This window comes from Brienomyrus brachyistius, chromosome 2 (genome assembly GCF_023856365.1).
Source record: "Brienomyrus brachyistius isolate T26 chromosome 2, BBRACH_0.4, whole genome shotgun sequence".
Taxonomy (NCBI): Eukaryota; Metazoa; Chordata; class Actinopteri; order Osteoglossiformes; family Mormyridae; genus Brienomyrus; species Brienomyrus brachyistius.
This window is the reverse complement of record NC_064534.1, coordinates 11,313,501-11,339,669: the sequence shown is the minus strand read 5'-3', so window position 1 is coordinate 11,339,669 and position 26,169 is coordinate 11,313,501. Positions and strand designations below refer to the sequence as shown.

The following is a 26,169-nucleotide window of genomic DNA, read 5'->3' as shown; positions in this document are numbered from 1 at the left end:
GCATGTTTGCTGAAGCAATTCATACAAAATACCCTTTACTTGAGGTAGATTAGAAGGTGTTCTTTTTCCACTAAGCATGCAAGGTTCCTTACTACAGCAATCACCCCATTCTCTGTGACCATAATATTACTGCATAGTCACTTCCAAAGAAACACAATTATTTCTCATTTTCCTCTCCTTCAAAAATACTTATATTTGTGATTATAGTGGTTCTTTCAGCATAATACACAGGCGCCTGACTCTCAGTCTGACATGGTGCCGCCTGATAGCTGATTTAGGCACAGACTCCGCCTCCCCGCTGCCCGATGTGACACAGAGCCCTCATTTCTCCTGTCAGTTTTGATGCAAGCCCCACCTCCTGATTGTCAGATATAACACACCTTGTCTTCTGGCTGTCAGATGTGTGCTACATGTCAGAGTATGTACAGGAGCGCCGACGCTCAGCGCTCCCCAGTGCCAAAGACATGGGCTGTCTGCAGGGGCTGCTGAACAAGCTGCACAAAGCTCAGCATTAATTCTGATGCCTGGTTGAACAGGGCGAGGCGACACATCAATTTAGCCCCGGGGGGACGGGGTAGAGTTGGGAAATTACAGGCATTGATGAACTATGATTTTGTCTTCGTGAAACCTCAAGTTATATATCATTAGATCACCACCCCCTCCCCGGGGGCCAGCTCTGATTGGTGCAGTAATGGACCACCCCCTAGATTCATCAGCATTCTCACACAGTCCCTTACGCTTATATTTAAAATGCAATACCAGCGAGGGGAGGGGAAAAAATAGGCATCAGCACTCTAGCAATCTAATAGCAAGGAAGCATTTCATTATGCATAATGAAAGATGAAACCCCGTCTGACTGTCAATACCATTTCACTCTAGTGAGGTGAGCAGCTTGGCTGCAGCTGTGAAACTGCCAATAAGACAATTTACTAAAAATAATATTCATGATAAGACACAGCAGCGCTCAGAAGACTGGAGTTTGTGTACGTTTACTGCAAGACCCTTGGTGAATGCTGATGACAAGGTGGGAAGCACAAACAGAAAGAGTAAACATGTAGTCTGCAAAGAGCATAAATAGATAAACATGTAGTCTTCAAGGAGAATAAACGGGAAGAGTAAATATGTAGTCTGCAAAGAGCATAAATAGATTAACATGTAGTCTTCAAGGAACACAAACCGAAAGAGTACACATGTAGTCAAGGAGCATAAACAGACAGAGTAAACATGTAGTCAAGGAGCATAAACAGATAGAGTTAACATGTCGTCTTCAAGGAGCATAAACCAATAGAGTAAACATGTAGTCTTCAAGGAGCATAAACTGACAAACATGTAGTCTTCAACAAGGATTGTCAGAAACAGTAAACAAGAAGTCTTGAGTATTGTTGATTGACAGGAGTAAATATCTAACCACAATCAACTAAGAGCATAGTGACTAGTGACTAGAGTAACTTTAGCATGTATTTCACTTTTGTATTATTGATATTCAGATACCTAGAATGCCTAGAATCTTTGCCATATAAAAACAGAAGTAAATAAAGCATAAATTTTGCTTTATTGTCATTCTAAATTCTGAATCAGCACAAATGTCTGACTTATTCTAAGCATATATTTGTTTTGTGAAGGAACCAGAATAACATTCATCACAAAAGCGCCCTGATATTTTGGTGCGCGAACACTTGGGAAATTGCTTCAGTGCCTTTCCTGCTTTGTTCCATTTCCTAACCCTAAAAAACAGCGGCGAAATCCTCAGGCAGTGCTCTTAGCCACCACCATCACCGGCTATTAATACAGTTTGTTAAGAAACATGATTAAACTCAGCCAAGCTTATATGCAAGGGAGAGCTTCCTGAGCTGAATACTAAAAAACACAACGCCATGCATGCAACTAATACACTGTGGCAATCAGCATAATATAGAAAATAAAGGAAAATAAATATAGTACTCCAGGTGACTAATATAAAATTGGATTAGTGATATGGGTGCCGTTTATGTAATTACCAATTAAATAATAATTACATAGCTATTATAATACCAGTTTTAACACTTGGCTGCATTAGCAAAACACATAAACCAAACGTGATGCTATTTAGCTGGCTAATTTAGATTAAACCCAATTACTTATCAGTTACATTTAAAGTCTACTTAAGACCACTAATAAAGCCTGACAATATTTATCATGCTATACAGGCACCTGCAAGTCAGCCATCTCCCCTGTGCTCACTTTGCTCCCACCTCTTGCCTCAGGAAGACTAAAACAATGCAGATTTCACTGTAAACTTCAAGCTGACTGGTCCTAAGAGATACCGAGCGAGGCGGTCACCAGAGGCACATACGTTTACAGCTTACGGTCACACACTCTATTTACATTACACCGCCTTTTATATATATTTTTTTATGCTAAAAAAACTCACTTAAAAAAGAGATCAATTTAGTGTAAACTTTAAAATCTTTAAGAAAAAAAAATTCAACCTTTAACATTTTTTTGCTTGAACAAAAAAAACTGTAGTCTTCATACAACCTTATAGCATAGGTGCAGAAAGCTGGATGTGGTGAGGAAACCAAGGTCAGTATACTGTACCAGATGTATGTTCTGACATTCTGACAGTGTACAAAAATGGGAAAAGAATCTGCCAATGTCATAGTGAATGAAACCTTCCCAAGAGTCCAACGGCGGCCCTTGTAGAAGTCGGGAATCAGCTACTTTATTTAGTTATATTGTGGGAGGCCACAACTCTACATGTATCCCAGCATCCCACGCCTCCTGTTCCTGAAGGTGGTGGCCCATGTGGCATCTGTGGAGGCGTGAATCAGGATCTCACCTGTGATCTTGCCATTGGCCTCTGTGGGAGGCTGCCAGCTGATTAGCACAGCCCGAGGCTTCCCCTCACGACTGATGACTGTCAGGTCCTTGGGGGCGGAGCTGGGTGCTGAGGGGGCGTGGCAGAGTGACAACCAACAGCAAATCACAGTCACAACAGAGCAGCTATAATTCTGTGCCAACGTTTAAAAAAATTAAAGTTTGAGTTTTACCGCCTTTTTCTACGTTTTTCCGCCATCGTCCTCCCAATATAGGACGGACGATTATCTCGTCGCTCGTAAATCTCCACAACAACACATAATGCCCACATCAGCTCTGGAGTGGTGAGGACCAACACACACCTCCTCCAGTCTATGTGGTGTCAGACACTGTCACTCTATAAGCTGCAGGGTTCATTCGTGCAGTTCTGCCCACAGTTCTGTAGGCACCCAGCTGACAGTACATCATTCTGGAGCAAGAGGTCTACTGTCTACCCCACTCAGCTCAGCTGTCTAAGCCACCTGATGGAACACACGCAAACGCCCCATTCTACGGGGCCACCCTGCCTCAGACAGCTTATGCACATAAATACAGCAGCTGGGCACAAGTAAAAGCCAAAACAATAGAACCTTTGGGAGGAAGCGTGGATCACATACCTGTTTCATAGGTGGTGGCGTGTGCAGTCATACTCCATGTGCTAGACTTTCGACCTTTCGTTACCATGACGGCAAACTCGTACATCGTGTTGGGCTTCAGTCCCGAGATAGTGTGACTAAGGGCAGTCGTATCTGTGGTCTGGACAAGAGAGCAGTAAGGTTGACGTGAGGGGCGGCCTCGTGTTAGCGTTAGGAATCAGCTCGGGATAGCATGCGGTTTAAATTAGCGTAAGCATGATGAAGTGGCTAAGGCCAACATGAAGAATGAGCATGGTGGGATTAGCATGAAGGGCATTAAAGAAGTCTTCATTAACTTAGGGTTTGCCATGCGGAAAGTTTGTAATAAGTAGGTTGAATAAGTGAGCGGCTCAGTGGGGAACACTGCCTCGAATCCCCAGGGGTGGGGATATGAATGGTACCCCAGCTGTATGTGCAGAGACCAGAAACATGTGGTTAGGCAAACTGACATCTCAGAATTGCCTATACCGCGTAACTGTGTGTTTTAGTCCAGAAAATTGGTTTCATATTGACACCTGCAGAATGTGTATGCAATGCTATCTAGATTGCTAACCGGCTTGATAATCTCCATTTATCGAAGCTATTATCTGACACTCGAGTGGGCACACACTACCCGTCCACGGTGGCCTAGCCCACACCTATTTTTTTTACCATTGTCAGTGATTCATAGAAGCTGCTGGAACGTGGTGATTTAAGAAATATACCCGGCTGGCCCATGCGCACCTTGTATTTTCCGCTGGTGGAATGGCTGGCCATCCACTTCACTGTGTAGAAGCACTGCTCGCTGGACTTCTGGTGCTTGGACACAGAGTTGTCGGCCCAGCTGACGCGCACTGAGTCTGAGGTCAGTGGCACAGCCTGCACACCTACCGGAGGGATCATGGGAGTGGAGGATTCTGGGACGGGAGTGGGGAACGAGTCAAACAGGTGGAACAGGTCCTCGTCCGACGGGTCAGAGGGATCTGAGACAGACATGTGTGCGGCACACACACACACACACACACACACGTATACATGCATGCACAAGCATATGTGAATATGCACATACACATACATAGATAGACACACACACACACACACACACACCGAAAACAAATTTGCGTATGTGGACATGTATAAACACAGAAACATACACAGACCCACGCATACGCACGGGCACACGAATACACACGTTCACAAACGAGCACAGAAACATGCACAGACACAGACAGATGCACAGACACAGACAGATGCACAGACACAGAGACGCACAGGTTAGTGTGAGCCATACCGAAGCCGAGCATGCAGGAAAGCGTGAATGAGCACAGAATGGGAGGTTCAGGGAAGGAGAGGACAGAAATGAATGACAGGAGGAGACAGAAAAGAGGGAGAAACCTGTTACTCTACCATACACACAGCAGACAGTGCTAAAGCTACTTAACACAGAGAACAAAACAGAGCTAAATCCACCAGCTCTACTATTGATGCTCAAAATCTGCGTTTTTGTAGTACAAATAAAACGGGCTAATGCTACGAAGCTGCACTACTCACTAACACAGAAAACAAAGGGAATGCTATAAACTACCATTACTCTATTACACACAGAAAACACTGCTAAGGTTATAAGTTACTATTAGTCTTTTATAAACTGAGCACACAACTAATGTTCAGTGCGTAATACCCCCCAACACAGAGAGAAAATAGTTCTAATGCATTTGACATTTTTTCTACTGGACACACACACAGCATAATTCCATTGAATATTCTCTTCTGATAAAGATGTACACTTAGTTCTGCATCATGCCAGTTTTAGTAAACGCAGCTCTTCTGAACAGCATCAGATGAAGGTGCACACGCAGTAATGCAGGGATCTGGATTGTAAGGTATATGGATTCACAGAAAGCTGTGTAATTCTGACAAAGAGTTGTGCTAGTCTGACTCACAGCATCTGTACCTGCATAACCACGGATACAGTCGGCAGCTGTGAGTGTCTGTCTGTCTATGAACACAGTCAGCAGATCTGAGTGTCTGTGTGTCTATGGACACAGTCAGCAGATCCGAGTGTCTGTGTGTCTAAGGACACAGTCAGCAGATCCGAGTGTCTGTGTGTCTAAGGACACAGTCAGCAGATCCGAGTGTCTGTGTGTCTAAGGACACAGTCAGCAGATCCGAGTGTCTGTGTGTCTAAGGACACAGTCAGCAGATCCGAGTGTCTGTCTGTCTAAGGACACAGTCAGCAGATCTGAGTGTCTGTCTGTCTAAGGACACAGTCAGCAGATCTGAGTGTCTGTGTGTCTAAGGACACAGTCAGCAGATCCGAGTGTCTGTGTGTCTAAGGACACAGTCAGCAGATCCGAGTGTCTGTGCGTCTAAGGACACAGTCACCTGATCCCAGGATCTATACGTCTACAAAACCAGTCACTGGACCTGAACATCTGTTTGTTCATGGATAAAGTAAGAAGTCCTCAGTGTCTCCATATCCTTCAAGAACCTCACCATGACACCCTGCCTCGGGTTACACCCTCCACTACTTATTTGCTGAAGGCAGAGGAGAAAAGATGATGCCGATGTCTGTGCAGAGCTGCTGCGAGTTGAGGCTGATCATGTAAAATGTACAGAAAAGAGGATACATGACCGTGTAGCTTGAAGTAACCTCTGCTGTATTGATACAAAGTCCACAATGTCCACTATCCTCAGTCACATGTTATCCAGAGTAGCTATATTATCGCCAAAAGCTGTGCTTAAACTGGAAAATCAAACTCAAAGTGTTTGCGCTACAAAGCCAGCCTACATTAGTGTTCAATTTATTTTCACAAATCTGATTTGACAGTAGAATGACTTGACTACAAATATGTTTTGAGGGCACTCGATATCTTATAGAATGTAACAAATACCCTGGGCTTAACAATGAACCAGACAAAGCTTTTCATGGAGATTTTTAGCATGTTTGCTGTTCCCTTCAGCTCTGCTCATGTTTGCTAGCGGTTTTGTCACGCAGACACACCTCTTCACTGTCAGATATGACACAGACCACTCCTGCATTCTATGTTCTGAGTGTCAGAATTGTGGAGCAGAGTAACGCCATAACAGAATGAGGGCTGCGGACCCAGAATACGTGAGAATAAAAAATTCATTAAGTGCCTCTCCATCCTATTACTAATGTCTGAAGGAAGGCTGCAAGTGCACAATTTTTTCATTAAGAACATGTAAATTAACTGTCAGAAGATACACGCCCATTTCAGCTGCCTGCTTGAGCAATGTTTGCAGCAGATTGCAATGACCTACATCAAATGTTAAGCAGGTATTTCTGTAGCTGCATCTAATGACATCGTGCACACACGTTGACACTTTTTTGGCCACGTATCATAGCTTACATGCATGCCTAGCCATGTAACTAGTTGGCTAGCTATTTAAATTACTTTTTATTTTTATTTTAATACTGAAAACCATAAATAGTGCTATAATGTAATCCACTCTAGCAGTCCGGATAACTGTATATGAGCTTTCTTATTCCTGTTCCTATTTATTGTGATTTCGTTGTTTATTGCTCTTAGCAATTCATTTTGAAGTCTTATCTTATTTTATCTTATCTTATTACTTTTAGCCTGAAATGATAAACCAATGCCCTGTGATGGGCTGGCCCCCCATCCTGGGTTGTTCCCTGCCTCGTGCCCATAGCTTCCGGGATAGGCTCCGGACCCCCCACGACCCAGTAGGATAAGCGGTTTGGAAAATGGATGGATGGATGGATGATAAACCAAACCAGCAAAAGGACACGGGAAGATGATTCTTCTTTTTATTTCTTTTGCAAAGACGATGTTTTTCGGTTCTCAGTTTATGGTGCAGACTGCAATTCCAATTAAGGAACAAGCCTGCCAATGTCTATATTCAAGTCTTCCTACCTTGTCCATTTTGAGATTCAATTCTTTAACCCCCAGGTTGTCTTGCTGCTGTAAACACTAACTCAGTATCCCAGTCATTATCTCAACAGGCCTGTTATACTGTCCGACACAAGAAATCCTCGCCTGATTGAGGTATATGTTGAGGGGTAAACGTAATGTTGTGTGTGACAGCAGTGCAACCGGTGACTGAAGCACGACTATATTATAACTATACTGTAACTGTGCACTGGAGCATGATCGAAGTGTGGTTCCCATGTGACCGCAGTGTGGGTATTGCAGTGATCACTGGTGAGTGACCCAAGCATAACCACAGTGCGATCGCATTATGACAGATGTGAGACCACGGTGTGATCGCTTTCTTATCGTGGGTGAGTGTGACTGGCGGGCAACCCGGACGCAATCACAGCGTGACCGCAGTGCGAGCAGTTAGTGACTGTCACGCGATCACAGCGTGATCACCTCATGACTGCCATGTGATCACAGCATGATCACCGCGTGATTAGTGAGCAACCACCATGTGATCACAGCATGTCCGTAGCGTGATCAGGCTGTAACTCCTATTGGCTGCTCCTCACATACTGTACCTGTGGCAGCCCGTGTGACGGCGCTCTCGTAGAGGGGGACGCCTTCCCCTGCGTTGTTGAAGGACTTGAGTGAGATGACATAGTGGGAGCTGGGCTCTGCATCGGGAAACACACTCAGCATGAAAAAGAGACACTTCCTGCAGGTCTAACCATGCTACGCCACACACACTCTGCTCTTTTACAGTACAATCACAGACGAGTAAATCAAGATCACTTGCAAAATCAATGCTTGAGAACAGAAATAAAGAAAAAAACTGAAAACTATTGGGGATTGTCAGGTCACGAGGAGAGACAGCATCTGTGGTACAGTACTATGAACCCGTTAACGGAGAGCGCGGGGGGGGGGGGGGGGGGATGGGGGAAATAGCAGGGTTGGACCTGACAGCAGGAAACAGGTGCAGCCCCATTAATAACTCCCAGCTGGTTTTGACTGAAGTGATCATGCAGACTGATAGGAAGGTACAGACAAACTGAAGTGTGAGGGAAGAATCTTTGTAATACAGAAATGCTTACCTACCCCTGGACCTGGGACTGAGCTTTAACGTCGTGTTTCCATTAGTTTTAGTCTCAACATCCTTAAATGATCCTGTTTTGTATTACACTTTCTTACTAAACAGTGTGTTTCGCTCCCTGCACCTTCGATCGATTTTACTCACAAACTACCCTGGCAGTCTGAATCCAGGTTCCCACAGCCCAAAGATATGCAGTCAAGTGATTTAACATTTATTAGTTGTCCATTGTGTCAATGTGTGTGTCCCATGGTGGGGTTCAAGACTATCTGATCTCATCAGGTGGAATTACTGTATTATACAGCACGTAGGGCATTGTCAGTCCTATGATTGGATATTCACTTTCCACATGCCTTTGTTCGGAATAATATTAAATTTTGAAAAGAAGATGGAAGAAATTAAATGCAAATGCCAAAAACACACTGGCATGTTTTAATCTACATTTTAAGTCTATGACTGATTTAATGCATTAATTTCCAATCATCGTGTTTTAATTCTGCATTACGTGAGGTTCTTCTAAAAAGTTACTCAGGTTACATTTTAAAGCTGTTATCAACATATTAAACTTCCCCTTTCATATTGGGCAACAAGTTTCTATTTAAAACACTTTGACTGGCAGTGGGCAACTTTGCGCGATCATCCAGATCCAGATGAGCTGCCCTTTGTCTCACCTGGTTGGCAGTTGCCCAGCAACATTGCTCAAAACGCTGCCCTGTGTATCATCACCTTATTAGAGTCTGGAAAATTATAGAGAGGAGGGTTTGAAAGCGTGTGAAGGTTACTGGGCTGGCTCATGAAATGATGCCCTTCAGTACGAGATTCTATTTAATGGCTTGAGCTGACCATTTCTATTCTTTTATGGAGTCTGGGATTCTTCTTCCAAAAATCTCAGCGTTGTGCTTAGTCTTGTTTGACATTACAGTGTTTTTCAGTTGTTTTCCTTATGTATGAATAGCAGAAACACACCAAACAGGTATTAAACAGAGCAGTCTTTCCAAAAATGATTACATAATTAACCCAGGAAGACTAAAGCAAGCAGAGTCTTAGCCGCAAATACGACACTAGATGCAGTCATTCCCCGGGAGAGAATGGTGCACTATGCCCATCTTCTGTTAACTCAGCCATGCCAGGATGCCCGTTGGTCATTAGCTTACCCAGGTTGTCGATGGAGTAATAGCGCTGCTTGCTGTCCACCCGCACAGTCTCAGCGTATGGGCTGCCTACTCCATAGCCAATGATGTAACCCCGAACCACGATGCTGTGGCTAAGGGGCGGAGTCCAGCTCATGATGATGCTGGTTGCTAGGGGACGTACATGCAACGAGCTGGGCTGGTCCGGAACCTGGGACTCTGAGGCAAAGCAAAAATGTGTTATTTAGAAACGTAACTTTTCCTGGCAGACATGAAATTATAGACCATATATTGGAGTGGAACATCATAAAAGATAAAGTTTTAAAGCACCTACAGTAGATTTTACATCATTGCCATTACATAGAAAAGAAGACGTATATGTATTACAATTACAGACCTCCTTCCATGCATAGTTGTAGGGGAGACAGACAGACAGACAGACAGACAGACAGACAGACAGACAGACAGAGGAACAGGTGGTTGCCAGGCCACACAGAGAGATGGGTAACTGTCACGTTTTGGTTTATTACCGTCCAGGTCGTTTTCCGGTGTTTCAGCCGTATGCCACTCGCTGGGTGGCCCTGACCCATTGACTGTCATGGCCGACACCTGGAAACTGTACTGGCTGGACCTATCTAGTCCTGTGGATCAATCACAGAGTAAATGATGGTCCTTCTGGCACCAAGGCCTGTGATGTCGGAAACAGAAACCCCGATAGGCCGTGCTATTTGGAGAGAGTGAGATCGAGTAAACCGAGTGCTTAGAACGATCTGTGGTGCATTCATACGGCCATCAATCTGAAGCAGTCCAGACAAGAATTTAATTGATGACATCCGAAAATAAATTGTTCTCTTGCACAGTATAAATTAGAGTGGGCTAATGACATCTGTTGATTCAGTGTTTCCCTTCAGGAGATACGATTTGCAAATGTTTGCAATCTCTGTTCATGGAAAGAGATAAGGTCACTCTTTAGACAACAAAAGCACAAACCAAAAGAAAGGAGAATGTTGGGGCTTATGTGCGGCTGGCGTACCTGTAAACAGGTACCAGAGATTATTGGGCTCGATAGTCTCTTGGTCACCACGGCGACCTATCTTCCTGTGGCGGATGCTGTAGCCAGTGATGAAGCCGTTCTGGGACTCTGCCTGAGGTGGCAACCAGTTCATTTTGATGCTCTGAAACAAACAAATAAAAGAATGTGTATCCCAACCCGCACATGTACAGAGGGTTTTTGAAAAGAATTACAAAATAATCACACAAGATCATAAAAGCAAGTAAAACTCAAAAAAAAAAAATCACACTCTAGTCAACAATAAACACACACTAAATAAAACTATCAGGTCGCTAAGGTGACTGACTAGGAGTGATTATTTTAATTCACGCTGAATCAGATATTTGTCATTACATCATTCAAACTGCACCATATCGGCACACTACAGTAATCCAACCATTTCCTGTACTTGCTTACCTTATTAAGGTTCATAGGGGGTGCAGAACCTATCCCACTAGCTATGGGCACAACCCAGGTACACATACAATTTGGTAACTCCAATTCACATCAGCATATTTTTGGACTGCGGGGGAAAACCAGAGAAAAGCCCACCACAACACAGGGAGAACATGCAAACTGCACACACAGAGAGCCATGCCATAGACCCTAACCCCCCCCCCCCCCCCGCTGCACAGTAATTCTCCACTGCAATGTGATCCTTCCATCTACCGTAACCACTTATCTAGTACAAAGTCACAGCAAACCTGGAGCCTGTCCTGGGAAGGGCTGGACACTAGACTTAACGGCATGTCTTTACATTGCTGGAGGCAACCCATACAAACCAAGGAAAACATTCCAGAGCCAGGATTAAGATTAAAACCAGCCAACCATGGCTGTGTAAGACCGCAGTACTACACACTAATCCACAATGATATCCTCAGTCTACGGCTACCCTTTTAAGCAGTGTTTCCCAACCTGCTCCTCAGGGACCCACAGTCAGTCCATGTTTTTGTTCCCTCCCAGCTCCCTGCCAGAGTCCACATTTTTGCTCCCTCCTGGGAGCTGGGAGGGAGGAAAAACGTGGACCAGCTGTGAGTCCTCAAGGACCAGATTTGGAAACACTGGTGTAGAGAAAGTGTTATGACTTGAACAACACATTTTGCAAATAGCTTTTTTTTGGGATTAAAAACTATTGTCCTTAGTTTTTCCTTTGTCTACACCTAATAATCAGTTTTAAAACATGGGGAAAATACTGAGTGAAGCTCATGGCCTTTCAGAGTTTGTGCCTTGTGGGACTGAACGTGACAAATTTTCTTTAAATCTTTTTAAATAGCTTTTTTTTCCTATCTGAGCTCTGTCAGATCTGCTTTAAACTGAACATTAATGGGACACTTCACCAAAGTGAATGAAAACTGCAAAATATCAAAGTGGAATACAATTAGGATTTTGACAACTTTTGGTAAATTAACTCAGTAATAGCACATCTTAGGTAGTATATTGGCACGGCAGGTGGTGCTATGGCCTCCAGGAACCGGGGCTTGATTTCTGCCGGCGTTCTGTGTGTGGACATTTGTACATTGCCCCTGTACTGTGTCTGCTTCCAAAGACATGCTATTAGGTTAACTGGTGTCTCCAAATTGCCCATAGTGTAGAACTGTGAGCGTGCCCTGAAATGCACCTCGTGATGGACCGTGATCCCATGTAAGGCGTTCCCCTGGCTTGTGCCTGATGCTGTCTGGAATGAGTTCCTTGCCCCCCCCGCCCCCCCCCCCCCCCCCACCCCCCAGCAATCCTATCCAGGATAAGCAGTTGGTAGATTGATGGATGGATGAATGGGATGGATGGATGACAAAGCCTTAATTTAAAATAATCATTTTGTACAACAGATCCACTCAGTGTGGAATTTTTAATGAATTTTAATGAATTTTATTTGCTTGGTATAATTCTGAATTGACTCCAAAGGCGTGCGGGTTAGGTGTGAGAGTGTGTGCATGTGTGAGCCCTGTGATGGACTGGAATCCCAACCGCGATGCTCCTCAGCCCCGTGCCCTATGCTTCCTGGGATAGGCTGTCTCTGACCCGGTATCGTATAAGTGCTTGCAAGATGGATGGATTACCCTGTAATGTATTTTCCCCGAGTCATAACAGAACGGCCATCCAGGGCGTACCCCAGCGTCGTGCCCTGGGATTCCCGGGATAGGCTCCAGGCTCTCTGTGACCCCAAGCAGGATAAGCAGCTGGAAGATGGATGAATGGATAAACGACTGAGGTGACCGCTTATCCGAAGCCATTAAGAAAGCAGTTTGATTTAGTCCGGCTCTTTCTGGTGAAGCATTTTCGCTCTATTGCTAAAGGCAGCCATCCACAGAAGACACGTATAATTAATACAACTGAAAAACGGGAGCCTGCCATGAAAAACCATTTTATGAAGCAAATGTCATTTGTATGAAGATGTGAAGACATTTTAATTGTAAGTTACCTCCCCATGATGATTAATACTTGACACAGACTTTACGATCATTTACGCAAAAATTTCTAGGTTGACCTCTTTTTTTTAGGGCAATTTACTAAAGATGTCCTGCGCAAATATGGCAGGTTCTTAAGGGGAAATTTGAGAATTTGACTGGGTAAGCTGTTAGCCTGACATTCAATAGAATCAATGATTCTTAATTAAGAATGTGTAACGGCAGGTTTTTTGCCGAGCCAATGTGAGGGAATTAAATTAAAGGAGCTGATTTGCTTTAGGGAGGAATTGAATTAAATGAATTATTGTAGGAAGACTATTGCCTATGAATTGCCTTTAAGAGGGTTACCCAAATGTGGATGAAAGGAGTACTGAAATTAAATTAATTTATTTTGACAAGAAATAATTATTTTGGGATATAACTACAGGTTCTGGACCTCTGCATCCCTGCATAGGACAAGCGGGTACAGAAAGTGGATGGATGGATGGATGGATATCACTGATCATACTGAGAAAAATGGAACAGAATTGGAATTTAATTACCGGAATTGACACCAAAACAACAGATTTTAGTTATTAAAATAACTGAAGAAAGTTTCTGTTTATGCTCCGTTGACATAAACCTCTCCAGGTTTCATTTCTGGAAAAAAAAATACACCCTATTTATGCTAGCAAAAGAAAAATAAAAAAATTAAAAACTCTAAGCAAGCGACAATGATATAGAGAGGAAATGAGAAGGCAGTAGAACCTCCCATTCATTTTCCAGAACTAAGATCACAGGGAGCCACACACAAGCACAGTCACAGGCTATGAGCAATTTCGTGACACCAGTTCACCTAACTGCATGGCTTTTTTTTTTTTGACCAAACAGTAGTTTCACAGTTGAAATCTACATATGCAAACGCATAAGAGGAGGTGCACTCAGACTCATATCCCTCCAGGTGGAAAGCCACAGCGTCACCCTGGGAGGGCATTTTAGAAGAAAAAAAATAATTGCAAGAACTCGGTCATTCTGAATAAAGGGTCCTGCTAAGCATTGCAGCATTTGGCTACATTCTGAGCATTAACCCTGATCTCCTCATGCGCTTTATCTGCTCTCTCTCACTGTCTTAGAAAACTGAGTGGCTGAAGTAGATCTGCAGTAAAATCACAATTCCCGGACATTAATGTGATTTATTGGGCATATTTTGGCAGTAACACAAAGGTCAATACTTTCAAAAGCAACCATTTCCCCTACATTTCATCCAGCTAAATAATGATTAATTAGAACAATAGCTGCTGAAGCAGGCAGAGAAATCCCACTGGCAGGCAGGGACCTTAGGTGTGCCTAGAGAAGTATTAACGGCAAGCAGTATGGTAATGAGAAATGGATACTGTGGTGCATTCTGACGGGATACATTTGATGATTCTTGTTGTGCAGAGTGACTTATAATTCGCAATTATATTTAGCAAATTACAAGTGTGTGGCTGTGAACTGCTCCAGAGTTATTTTGCAGTTCTGCTCATTGCTCAGAATAATGGCTAATGCAACAGATCCATCACCCCCACCCCCCAGTCTTGTGCCTGACCATATACGCTCCTTTGCATAAATAATTTCACCGGTGGTGACACTGATTTCCTGCTCTGAGAAGTATGCCATTGACATCTGGTAGTCATGTTGTCATGGGTGACAGCTTATCTGTGCCTTCACGGGCAGAATTCATTTAAAATTTCATTTGCTGTTTGCTGCTTATGGGTCTAAACACAGACTATTATACATAAACAATACCGTATGAAACGAAATTGGAACCAGAAAAAGACAGATAAAGGGAGCAGGTATGGTAACTCGATATAAAGGAGAAGTTACTTGATAATGCATCACTCACAAACCACATGTAACTTCCTGACCAAGGAGAGTCACTATCAACACAGGAGGAGCTGGACTCGAAAAAGAGTATCTCCACCAGCAAGCCGGCAGGGTGCCCGTCCTGAACATTCAGTTGTATTTCCTGGTGTTTTAAGTTGATTTGTGTACATGCCTGAAAAGCAACAAAAGCCTGTCTGCCTTTATAGCCTTGACAAAAGACATCAATCACACTGAAACCAAGGCCAACTTCATTTAATGTTCAATAAATTCTGCTCCTGTGACCTGCAAGCAAAGGTGTGACATCATCACACAGATGGATGCCCTGTAACTGGCCCCTCTGCCCTCTGGTTCTCCTCCCCGGGAGCACGAGCGGTGTCGCCACAAAGCTCCTGCACCTCACCGTTGGCCAGCTGCTCCGCTGCACGATCGCATGTGTCAGCAGAATAGTCTAGTTACTTCCTGGCGATTTCACCAGAGGCTGGGTCAGTGAGCTGTACTCAGTGACCCCTACGTAGTGCCCAGGTGTTCCGGTAGCATCCGATGCTCTGTTTAAATCTCCATTTTCCACATCGCTTATTCCACTACTGTCATCTCCTCAGGCGAGTAGAGGCAGCACTTTACTGTGGAGCTCGAGTCGGATCACTGCCCATGTATGCACCCCTCAGTCTGACTCAGAGGCTCCAAGTAGGGTTACCATATTTGGTGAGATGAAAAAGAGGGTGTGTCCAGGGATCAGAATATTAATGAGTTCAATGGCCAGTCACGTAGCACTTAGTATGTTTTCCCTAACCACCTTGTAAAACGAACATTCACATCCAAGGAAGCCTGGACTTATGGTAACCCTACAGTTAACTTTTGTTTTACAATCTACACACAGCTGACAGAATACACATGTATATAAGTCTTTTTCCACAGAAGTTACAAAATGCTAAGCTAAAGTTGGTTGGATTTCAAGCAAACGATGCAATTCACTATTCACACGAAAACAAAAATAAAGTGTCAAAGTAACAATGGTTGCCGGAAGTTGACGTTACTGAGTAGCTGCCATATATTGCAAATTGGTGCCTTTTCCTTCACTTTGAACTGCACTGTAACACCATATAGTCATTTGAATAAACCACCGATTTTTGAAAAAACGGACAGAGACCCAAAGAGAGGACAGGGAGCCCGGGATATATGGTAACCCTACTCCCAAGGACCAAGGGCACCATGTAAGTGCAGTGGTCAAAAATCCTGTCAAATTTAGTTCTTCGTAACATTTTTAGTCCATCGCTACGAGCTACAGTAGCAACCACAGTCTCAAGTGGTAACGTGATCCGGGCTGCACATCTTACACAAGGATATAGTTATCCACACGACGGGAACTGATTATTCGGCTCAGCCACTTGGAGGCTGAATATCCTGCTTTTATAGCACACTAATTCACATCACTCAGGGCTACAAGCAAAGCAATAGAGCAGAGCTGGACTTGTGACCTAAATGGCTGCATTTCAAAGGAAGACCACTTCCACTCTACCCCTGAGCACCATGTTTAACCCGAGTGGCCCCAGTAACATCTCCAGCTTTACAAATGAGCAGCCTGAAGGAGCTGCGCACACCTGGGTATCTACGTTCCTCTCCTCATTTCCCGAAAGAACTTCGGAAATAATTAAATACCACAGTGGTCTATCAGTGTGCAGATTCTCTTTGAGCACCTTACTGCTTGATGACTTATTCAGATTTTCCTGCGCACACTCAATCCTGTACAATGCCTTTACTTGTTGATACAGCAGGATACCTACTCACGAAAGATAGGCTAAGTTCACATCCAGGGGTACAAGGGCGATTCCCTGTCTGGGATTTTACCTGTGACCTTTAGGTCAGGACTCCAGCTCGATAACCGCACCTTTCGCATATGTTTAATGACCGGCAGCCGCCTGGCAAGGGCTGCCATCCCATCTGCGGAGAGTAGCCTGTTAGCATGCAAATCAGCCAATTAAAATTCACATGGCACTCCCGCCCACATCCTGTGTCAGCCCTGATTTATCCGCTCCTCTCAGCACTGTTGAGATGCTCACTCACGCCAACATGTTCTGCCTACCTGAGATACGCTTTTTAAAATCTATATTAAGACATGGTTTGTGTTGCACATGATTAGCCACCCTTATTAATACATAATGTGGGAAACTCTTTGAAACGTTCGGTGTTTTCAATGCTTCCATCATTCTAGTTTCTTTATAAGCTCCACTCCCTCCAATCTACTGTAACACCCCAGCAACGTTGACTGCTGTCTTTACTCACTACAGATAACATAGCACCATTCCACCTGCAGGAGGCAGCAGTGTGAGGGCGTGGAACAGACCCCTTGAATAGATTAATTAACCCTGGCATTTTTTGGAGGAGTGGATTAGCTTCTAGCTGGATCTGTACACCTGGCTGGAGGCGTAACAAGCTGAGCATTAGCCAGAATCAAAAGGCAAAATAATCACAAATTACTGAGTGTTCATAATCACCTCCGATATGTTGACAAACAATTTGTCTGAGGGACGTTTTACAAACAGTTTGAATATGTAGATAGCAATGTAATTTAAAACAAAGACCCTTTTAAAAATGTTGTGGAAAGAAATCAAATGAGGCCATTACTTAAAACGTCGACCCCAGTGAGACACTGAGAAATGCGACGTCCGCTTTTCCTTGGCATCGCAGTAACATTATGTATTATTATTTACTGCTATCTTTCTTACATTATTTAAGTGACCTTGTGATCAGTCGGATTCATTTCGTCTAATATAAATAGTCTAATAGATTCCCTGCCTTTTCATCCGCCGCGGCTGTGAAAGTGAACAGTGATCTGAACACCCAAGGAGCCGACGTGGAAAGTCAATTTAATCAGAGAAAGCTCGCTGAATTTCAGCAAAGTAATAAAGTGTTTGCTGCATGTTCCTGGTGCTCAGGTTTCTCCCAGAGGTCCAACTCCATTTCTGAGTGACACGGCAGTGCCTGTAGTAAACAGCCCTGCGGTGTCACCCCCCTCCCCTCCCCTTTCCACTGTCACCCCACCCCTGCCTAGACGGCTATGCTGTTAGCATTCAATTATCTTTTATTTCACTCTGATTAGGCATGTTAGAAAGATCGCCAGACACTGCGCGCTCTGAGTTAAATGAAAGTGAAAATAAATAAATAACACTCTCTAAGAGACTGTGCAATGTTTGGACCTAATCTCATTCTGGGATATTGCCTTGGTGCACGCTCCAGTTTCACGCTGGAAATCTGACTTGCATTGGGCTGTGATCCCCTTCAACAGGCACAGCAGGTGCTGCCGTATGAAGACATGCCATATAGAGGGTAACTTCCTATTTTCATTTTCCAAGCACTTAGCAGGACAGTGACTGAACTGCAAATGGAGCATGGACACTCAATCTGCACGATCTTGCCACCAGAAACTCAGTGCCAGGTCTATCTCAATTCCAAATTACAGTTGATAATTAAGCGATGATGGAGCCTCAGCCCCATTCTTGCACGATGAAACCACTCAGCACCTACATTACCCATAAGTCTTTGCAACGCTATTTAAATATCAAAACCATAAAAATGGCCTCAACTTAAAATATTTAACTACCAGAGTCATTTTATATTTTCTTTATAAGACCCAATATATTGTTCACTCAATGTGTAACTGAAGAGTGAATCAGATACTCAATTAGGTAGCAAATTAGATCTTGTGAGGTGGGAATTTGTACCTAAAAGTAATTTTGTGCGGCATGTGAAGAGAATTTTATAAAAGAAATTGTGTAAAATTATGAGAGGTGACTATTAATTACTGATTGTCCCAGCAGATATTTGTCTGAAGCACAGATGACTTAAGTGTGCACCCTAATTGTTGCGGAAGTTGGCACTTGTGGAAAAGATTAGCATTGCAGCTTTCTATTTTAAGATTCAAGACACATCACATTGCTGTTCCCGAGGAAGCTACTCGGCTGGCCTTGTTGGTCGATCAGTGTTTATGTTGTTGAGGTGGACGATTTGTCTCTGGGGTGACACCGGTGCTGTACATGTTGCGCTGTTGTTGTGGTTTGTTGCTGTTTTCTGTCCCTATTCTTCTAGAGAATGTCTTGCATTTTTCTTTTCTCTCTCTCCCTCTTTTTTTTTTTTTTTTACAATTTGTAGGGGCCGTGTAGCATGCCACCCCGACCTCCAGAACCAGCTCGTCACGCAGGCAGCGGGCAGCTCGTTCCTGACTCTGCTGTGGGAGCCCCAGTCATTGCCACTTAGTAGGCTCTGCTGGTGTTGCCGCTACTGGGGGGATAATCACATCATATAACAAGTACCGTACACAAGGGTTTTATTTTCCCTCACAAATGAAGCACATTCTCAATAACAGCCATGGGATGTTTTCACGTTGAATTTAATCCAAGTAATATCTTAATAAATGCAAACAAGGAATGACTATTCAACGACAATAGTGAAAAGCTGACTGATGAAGACTTTAAGAACTATGCAAATACGTCAAATATTATTGTTATTACTGTATTATTTATTTATTTATTGCAATACAGGCAGTCTCCGGGTTAAGTACGCATGACTTACAGACAACTGACAAGACAACTGACAAGAAACCTACAGTATTTTATTAAAAAATTGCATTGCTTGGCTTCTGAGGTATGTCGGCTTAAGGTGTACTACATTGCCATATGTAGTTACTTTTATTTATACTATATCATTATTATTCTTATGTGTGATAATATTATTCGACTTAAAGTCAGACTTAGGGTAGGGATCTCGTTCGTAACCTGGGGACGGCCTGTAATGTTGCACGTCATCGCACACGCATGTGACACAGCCATGCTCGATGCGCCTGGAGGTTCCCTGTGCTGTAGCACGTCAGTTTGTGACTGGTGAGATGCAGTTAATCTGCCAGCTCCATGCAAAACACACCTCTCGCAGCAACCCCCATTCCAGCCCACCGCAGATGCCAGAACAGACAGCCCCAGCTTGCTGCCGACAGAAGCACGGAATTGCTGGATCAGTCTAAAAGGCAGAGCTTCGGAATGAAGAGTAACTGGAACAGCTCTGGCCCAGCCAGTGATCAGACCAGAAACATGACAGCCCCAAACCAGGACTACCTCTCAGCAAGTAGATTCTGCTCAGCTGAAGCTTCAAAATCCACTGCTAAGGAAGCCATTAAAATTCTTTCCTCGATCTGAATTGAAAACCAGTTTTTCCTGGACACTTTCTGCCCTAACGGCTCCCCTATACCTGAACTGCCAATCAGCACATGAGACCACCCTGCGCCACCCCGCTCTGTCCAAGCGAAGAACAACAAACCTCAACCCCAATAGCTTGAGCATCTAGGAATCTAAAAAAAACCTCCAAAAATAAATGCAACCCGGTGGGGGTGTTTATAAAGCTGAAAGCACTTCATACCATATAAATCAGCTTTCACACAAAAAGCCTTTTGCTACTTACTCTGGAGTTCACGACCTCTAAGGAGACATTTTGTGGAGCAGAGCTTGGCACTGTAGGGAAGGAAGAAGATAAGGATTAGATAGAGAGCCATACATACACATACATGCACACATACAGCTAGGACATACACAGGACCATGTCTAGGGGGGGGGGGGGTCTCCTGATCCTCGTTGTCTCACAGTACATAACATAAATGTGCTTCCTTTCTCATCTACTAGTAGATGTATCCAAACCCATCCAGCCCAGTTGTAATCTTCCATGACTCAAAGCATTTTTCGATTTTTTTTTCTTTTTTTTTGCATGTATTTACACTTTTTTGTATTTGTCCCACATACCGCTGTCACCTCCACCGGCCAGCCCACCCGTGGTGAGCATGATGAAAAGCGTGATAGATGCAGTCACAGTCAAATATGTGTGAGCTGTGTCAGATAAGCGCCCCTGGTCATCAATGACCATCGCAAATGGATGACTGTAAAAGACACGCTTTTCTACATAGGAGGATGAGAACACTACATTACACATAAGCATATACCCCACCCCCACACACACACACACACACACACACCAACTAGGACCGGAACACGTGCACAGTGTGTGCTGACAGGCATCATTAACCAGCAATAACACTGTCCCACTGCAGGAGAAGGAAGACAATGGAAAGCACCCATGGTGTCGTTACTGATGATCGCCAATCAAACAGCAGGTAATTACACTGTAAAAGAAGCTTCTGGAGAACAGAGCAGGACCAGAATTGCTCTGGCTGATGGCATATTGAGCCTCCGGCATTATAACGCCCTGACAGAGACAGACTGAAGTCTTTTGTTACACATAAATGGAGTAATATATGTGCATTCTGAAAGTCATTAGACTGCTCTGACTGATCATGAAACGGGTTTTGTTTTTAAGCAACGGAATTTCCATTATAGTCTAACAAATCATTTCCTGTTTCCAATGAAGGCGCCGCTGCCTCATTACTTGGAGAAAGATGGTGAGAGGCGAGCAGCAGGATTTATCTGCATGGGCTTCCTGACCAGCGAGGCGGACGGACGCCTCGCAGCATCCGATTAACGCCTCAGGGGCCAGATCTGACCTTCACACCATGCGTCTCCATGCAGGGATATGCGCTCCTTCCCGATTCTGGGACATGGATCCGCATACATTTCTGGGTTTCAGAAGCATGATCGGGTCTCTGGTGTTGGCTTGGTGTTCGGGGTTCCGAAGATTCGAAAACTGGCTGGTCCTGCCTGAGCGGCTACATTGTGTAATCGGGGAAACTTGCTACCACAATAATGACTACATATTGTATTTATTTGGCAGATGGGCTTATCCATAGCTTCTCTTATGCATTACAGGGCATAGAATGCATGAAATATACACAAAAAAGTATAACAAAAAACATTACCTTGAGGCAGGTAATAACCTTTGGAATGCATTAGTAACAGAGTGTGGTGCTATCAGGGTTATTTAGCACATAATCCCACAGCTGTCAGTGAACACCAAGTGAATTCTAAGCAAAGCTCCTTCAGCAGAGCGGCTCATGCGTGGAGAGGAAGTGGCCACCGGGGGCGCCGATCCTGAGCGGTGCTCCTACAACTCACTGAGTCACACGTGGAGAAGGAGGGGGGAGGAGCAGGAGAAAAAGCCCAGCAAGGATTGGTCATGGTCGGAGGGTGTCGGAGGGTGGGCGAGGGTGGGCGAGGGTGGGCGAGGGTGGAAACTCTAAATAATGTTCTTTGCGAATAGAATGCAGATGCAGACCTGGAATGATGGTGCAAATTCACTTCTGCCGGAGCCCTAATTATACCGTTAAATGAATCTGTTGCATCGAACCGCCGGATTTTTGCACCCCCAAGCTGTCAGGCTCCCGAGACATTTCTACCGAAGCTGCGGTCGGCCGTCGACGCCGCTGAGCTGTTTTCCTGTCATCATGTTTTTTTTTTTTTCTTTCGAAATCCACAACACACGCGTCGACTTAAAAATTTTATATCGGGAAAAATTACACTAACAAAACACGCCACGTAATCACAAATCGGCTTATCAGTGTGTTTAACCTAGAGGGTTCTGGGGAATCTCCTTTCATCATATCCTTCCTGTCTTAATCCACATGGATGACTTCAAAGCCCATTACTTGAATGTGCTTTCATCATGTAGGTAATGATGAGTGTTGGGGACATCACACACTCCATAAACATGTACAGGCTGAATGTGAAAATAACAGTCACACATGCAGCGCAAACAACGATAATTTGCAATTTTGTATAATTGCGACAGTTAAAATGGCTTACAAAGAACCTTCAAGAAAAGATGACTTTTTTTAACCATTTCTACATTTGTTTAGTTTCCATTTTGCATACCCCATGCAGGAGAGAGTAATCATTGTTACTTGGGACTTTCATATCAACTCTGGCAACACTTTACTTAAGTTTTTAGTAATTTGTCAACACATTCTTAACAAACAATAATGCATTCATAAAGCATTATAAACATGGCTATAAATATTTATTAAAAGGAACACATTGTAGGCATGTTTATTATGCATTATGAATGTTTTATGAATTGCTCATTCATAGAGCACCATAGTTACCTTTATAGGGCATTATAATGGTTAGTATAAGCGTTAAAGATGCTTTGTACTTAGGCATGTCGCGATAAACAATAAATCAATTCATTGCATGATAATTAAAATGAGGTCGATCATTTTTCCGGCCGCGATAATTTTTATTTGCATGCTTATTTGTTTTCCTTGTGTCTCTCTCTAACAATTGGGAATATCGGGTCTGCTCATCACAATATGGCCTCTGCTTATAGAGGCTGAGGCACATTGGCGTCCCAAGGTCTGCTCATCACGATATGGCCTCTGCTTATAGAAACTGAGGCACATTGGCATCCCAAGGTCTGCTCATCACGATATGGCCTCTGCTTATAGAAGCTGAAGCGCATTGGCGTCCCAAGGTCTGCTCATCACGATATGGCCTCTGCTTATAGAGGCTGAAGCGCATTGGCGTCCCAAGGTCTGCTCATCACGATATGGCCTCTGCTTATAGAAACTGAGGCACATTGGCGTCCCAAGGTCTGCTCATCACAATAAGGCCTCTGCTTATAGAGGCTGAGGCACATTGGCGTCCCAAGGTCTGCTCATCACGATATGGCCTCTGCTTATAGAGGCTGAAGCGCATTGGCGTCCCAAGGTCTGCTCATCACGATATGGCCTCTGCTTATAGAGGCTGAAGCGCATTGGCGTCCCAAGGTCTATTCATCACGATATGGCCTCTGCTTATAGAAACTGAGGCACATTGGCGTCCCAAGGTCTGCTCATCACAATAAGGCCTCTGCTTATAGAGGCTGAGGCACATTGGCGTCCCAAGGTCTGCTCATCACGATATGGCCTCTGCTTATAGAGGCTGAAGCGCATTGGCGTCCCAAGGTCTGTTCATCACGATATGGCCTCTGCTTATAGAAACTGAGGCACATTGGCGTCCCAAGGTCTGCTCATCACAATAAGGCCTCTGCTTATAGAGGCTGAGGCACATTGGCGTCCCAAGGTCTGCTCAGCACGATATGGCCTCTGCTTATAGAGGCTGAAGCGCATTGGCGTCCCAAGGTCTGCTCATCACGATATGGCCTCTGCTTATAGAGGCTGAAGCGCATTGGCGTCCCAAGGTCTGCTCATCACGATATGCCCTCTGCTTATAGAGGCTGAAGCGCATTGGCATCCCAAGGTCTGCTCATCACGATATGCCCTCTGCTTATAGAGGCTGAAGCGCATTGGCGTTCCAAGGTCTGCTCATCACGATATGGCCTCTGCTTATAGAGGTTGAAGCGCATTGGCGTCCCAAGGTCTGCTCATCACGATATGCCCTCTGCTTATAGAGGCTGAAGCGCATTGGCGTCCCAAGGTCTGCTCATCACGATATGCCCTCTGCTTATAGAGGCTGAGGTGCATTGGTGTCCCAAGGTCTGCTCAGCTACAGCCTATGCCGAGACTAATGTGGCAGGACAACCCAGGGAGATAGTCCCTTACCCAAATAGCACAGAACCCATAGGGGGCACTGGAGAGCAGAGACACAGGACAAAGTCAGCTCACTGTGGACAATCCATTACAAACTCTTATCTTTATTGGCCGTTGGTTAAAATTAGCCCAGCCCTCCGATTGCTGATTTTCTAATCCATGGATTTTCAGGCTATGAACTTGCCAGAACTATGCACAATAAAGATACACAGTACTGTGCAAAAGTCTTAGGCAGTCCAAAGAAATGTTTAAAGCTGCTTATCTGGGTAGCAAGTGTACTTTGGCTAGAACAAAAAACACTATTTAACATTAGAACACAATAAAAACTAGTAATAATTTCTTCTGTTTTCTAAAACGTTACTGATATCCTGTTGGATGGCTAGATGAACACCGCTTCAGTTCCCAAACTTCTCCTCAGGGGCACCTCAGCTGTTCCACGATTTTGTTAAATTTCACCAACAGCCCAATTAAATAATTAAATATAATGGCTTCAAAAGTCAGTGACAGATTGACTAGCTGTATGAGGTGTGCTAGTGGCCAAGTCAAAAAATACATGGCTGCACTGGACGGTCGCTGCAAATACTAGGATGCTTTTAGCGGAGGTTCTGAAATGACACACTTTGACAGGCATAATATCATAGTATTACACCAACACCAGGATAATCTGAACATCATTTTCTTTGCCTGCCTAAGACTTTTGCACAGTACTGTACATTTAAATACAAAGTATAGGTGTGCAGAGCAGCAGAAAATTATTTTTTTGAGGAACTAGGGGATCATTCCTACATAAAGCCAATGAGACATGCATCTGTTGTCCAAAAAAATGATACAGTGAAATAGGCAAATCTCTAAATTACTAATGGAGCAGTGAAACAATAGTGCATAAGCAGCACTGCAAAAAATTAAAGCAAATGTGATATATTTAACATTATGTTGATTACATATTTAACAAAAATCTAACTATGAGCCTTAATGGGGTCTTACATTTCATAGCTTTCGGACGGAGTCAAATATAAACAGTCGATGAGAACATGCATTTAATTACTTTACTAAGAAGGAAAAAAATGTTCAAGGCAACTTAACAGCGATCGAGCCTCTCATTTAAAACAGAATGAAAACTAGAAAAAAGGGAACAGAAAGAGAAAAATAAGTGCTAAAGGAAAATAAAACAGCGGTACTTTTTGGTAAACAGTGGCTTAGAGCAGAAAGCTTTGAGCCACTCGTTTGAATTAGCTTTAATAAAAAAAAAGACATTGTTTAAAATTAGAACTTTCCTTTAATTTTCCTTTGGAATGTGTTTAACATTCTTCTGTTCATTTACTGTATTTCTAAGGCATGTGTTTAATCTTTAAATGTGACCGCGACCAAGTCTGTCTGCCTGTCGAAATATCAGAAAGTTCTAAATACATTAAATTCCTTATAAACACAATTGCAGCTCCAAATACGCCTGATCTTATTAGGACCCGGGTGCCAGTAGAAAGCAGTGGGTGAACTTGGCTGGAAAGTGGAGATGAGGGTAAAAAAAAAAGTGTGAGCAGGAGTAATTGACTAATTGTACATTTTATTTCCCCTACTCCTCCTGGGGGTTCTGCCTGGAGACCTCAATCTATCAAGGTGTCCAGCACACCCTGCTACACGTGACGTCGCCTCTACCAGCGACATCCCTGCATCCAGCTCGCCCTTCTGCCTGTGTCATCTGCCATGTATGACCCGCTGCTTTACCTCTGGTTGCCTGGCGATTGGAAGAAGACTCGGCACTGGCTTGTCATCTCCTCCCTGCTCTCCAGTTATTTCTCAAATCTTATGATTGGAACAGTGTGACTTGGCACTTAACCATCTC

The 26,169-nt window shown here is 43.8% G+C and overlaps 1 protein-coding gene across 2 annotated transcripts in view; it reads right to left on the bottom strand.

Moving 5' to 3' along the window:
• Positions 1-26,169, bottom strand: part of dcc (DCC netrin 1 receptor) — a 181,730-nt gene that overhangs the window by 36,136 nt on the left and 119,425 nt on the right. For both annotated transcript variants that reach the window (XM_049001300.1, XM_049001299.1), the window contains exons 12-19: positions 20,321-20,370; positions 10,608-10,749; positions 10,105-10,215; positions 9,599-9,793; positions 7,936-8,031; positions 4,194-4,432; positions 3,453-3,591; positions 2,819-2,926 (exon numbers count right to left, since the gene is read on the bottom strand). In XM_049001300.1, coding sequence (XP_048857257.1) covers positions 2,819-2,926; positions 3,453-3,591; positions 4,194-4,432; positions 7,936-8,031; positions 9,599-9,793; positions 10,105-10,215; positions 10,608-10,749; positions 20,321-20,370 — 1,080 coding nt within the window. The remainder of the gene's footprint in view (positions 1-2,818; positions 2,927-3,452; positions 3,592-4,193; positions 4,433-7,935; positions 8,032-9,598; positions 9,794-10,104; positions 10,216-10,607; positions 10,750-20,320; positions 20,371-26,169) is intronic.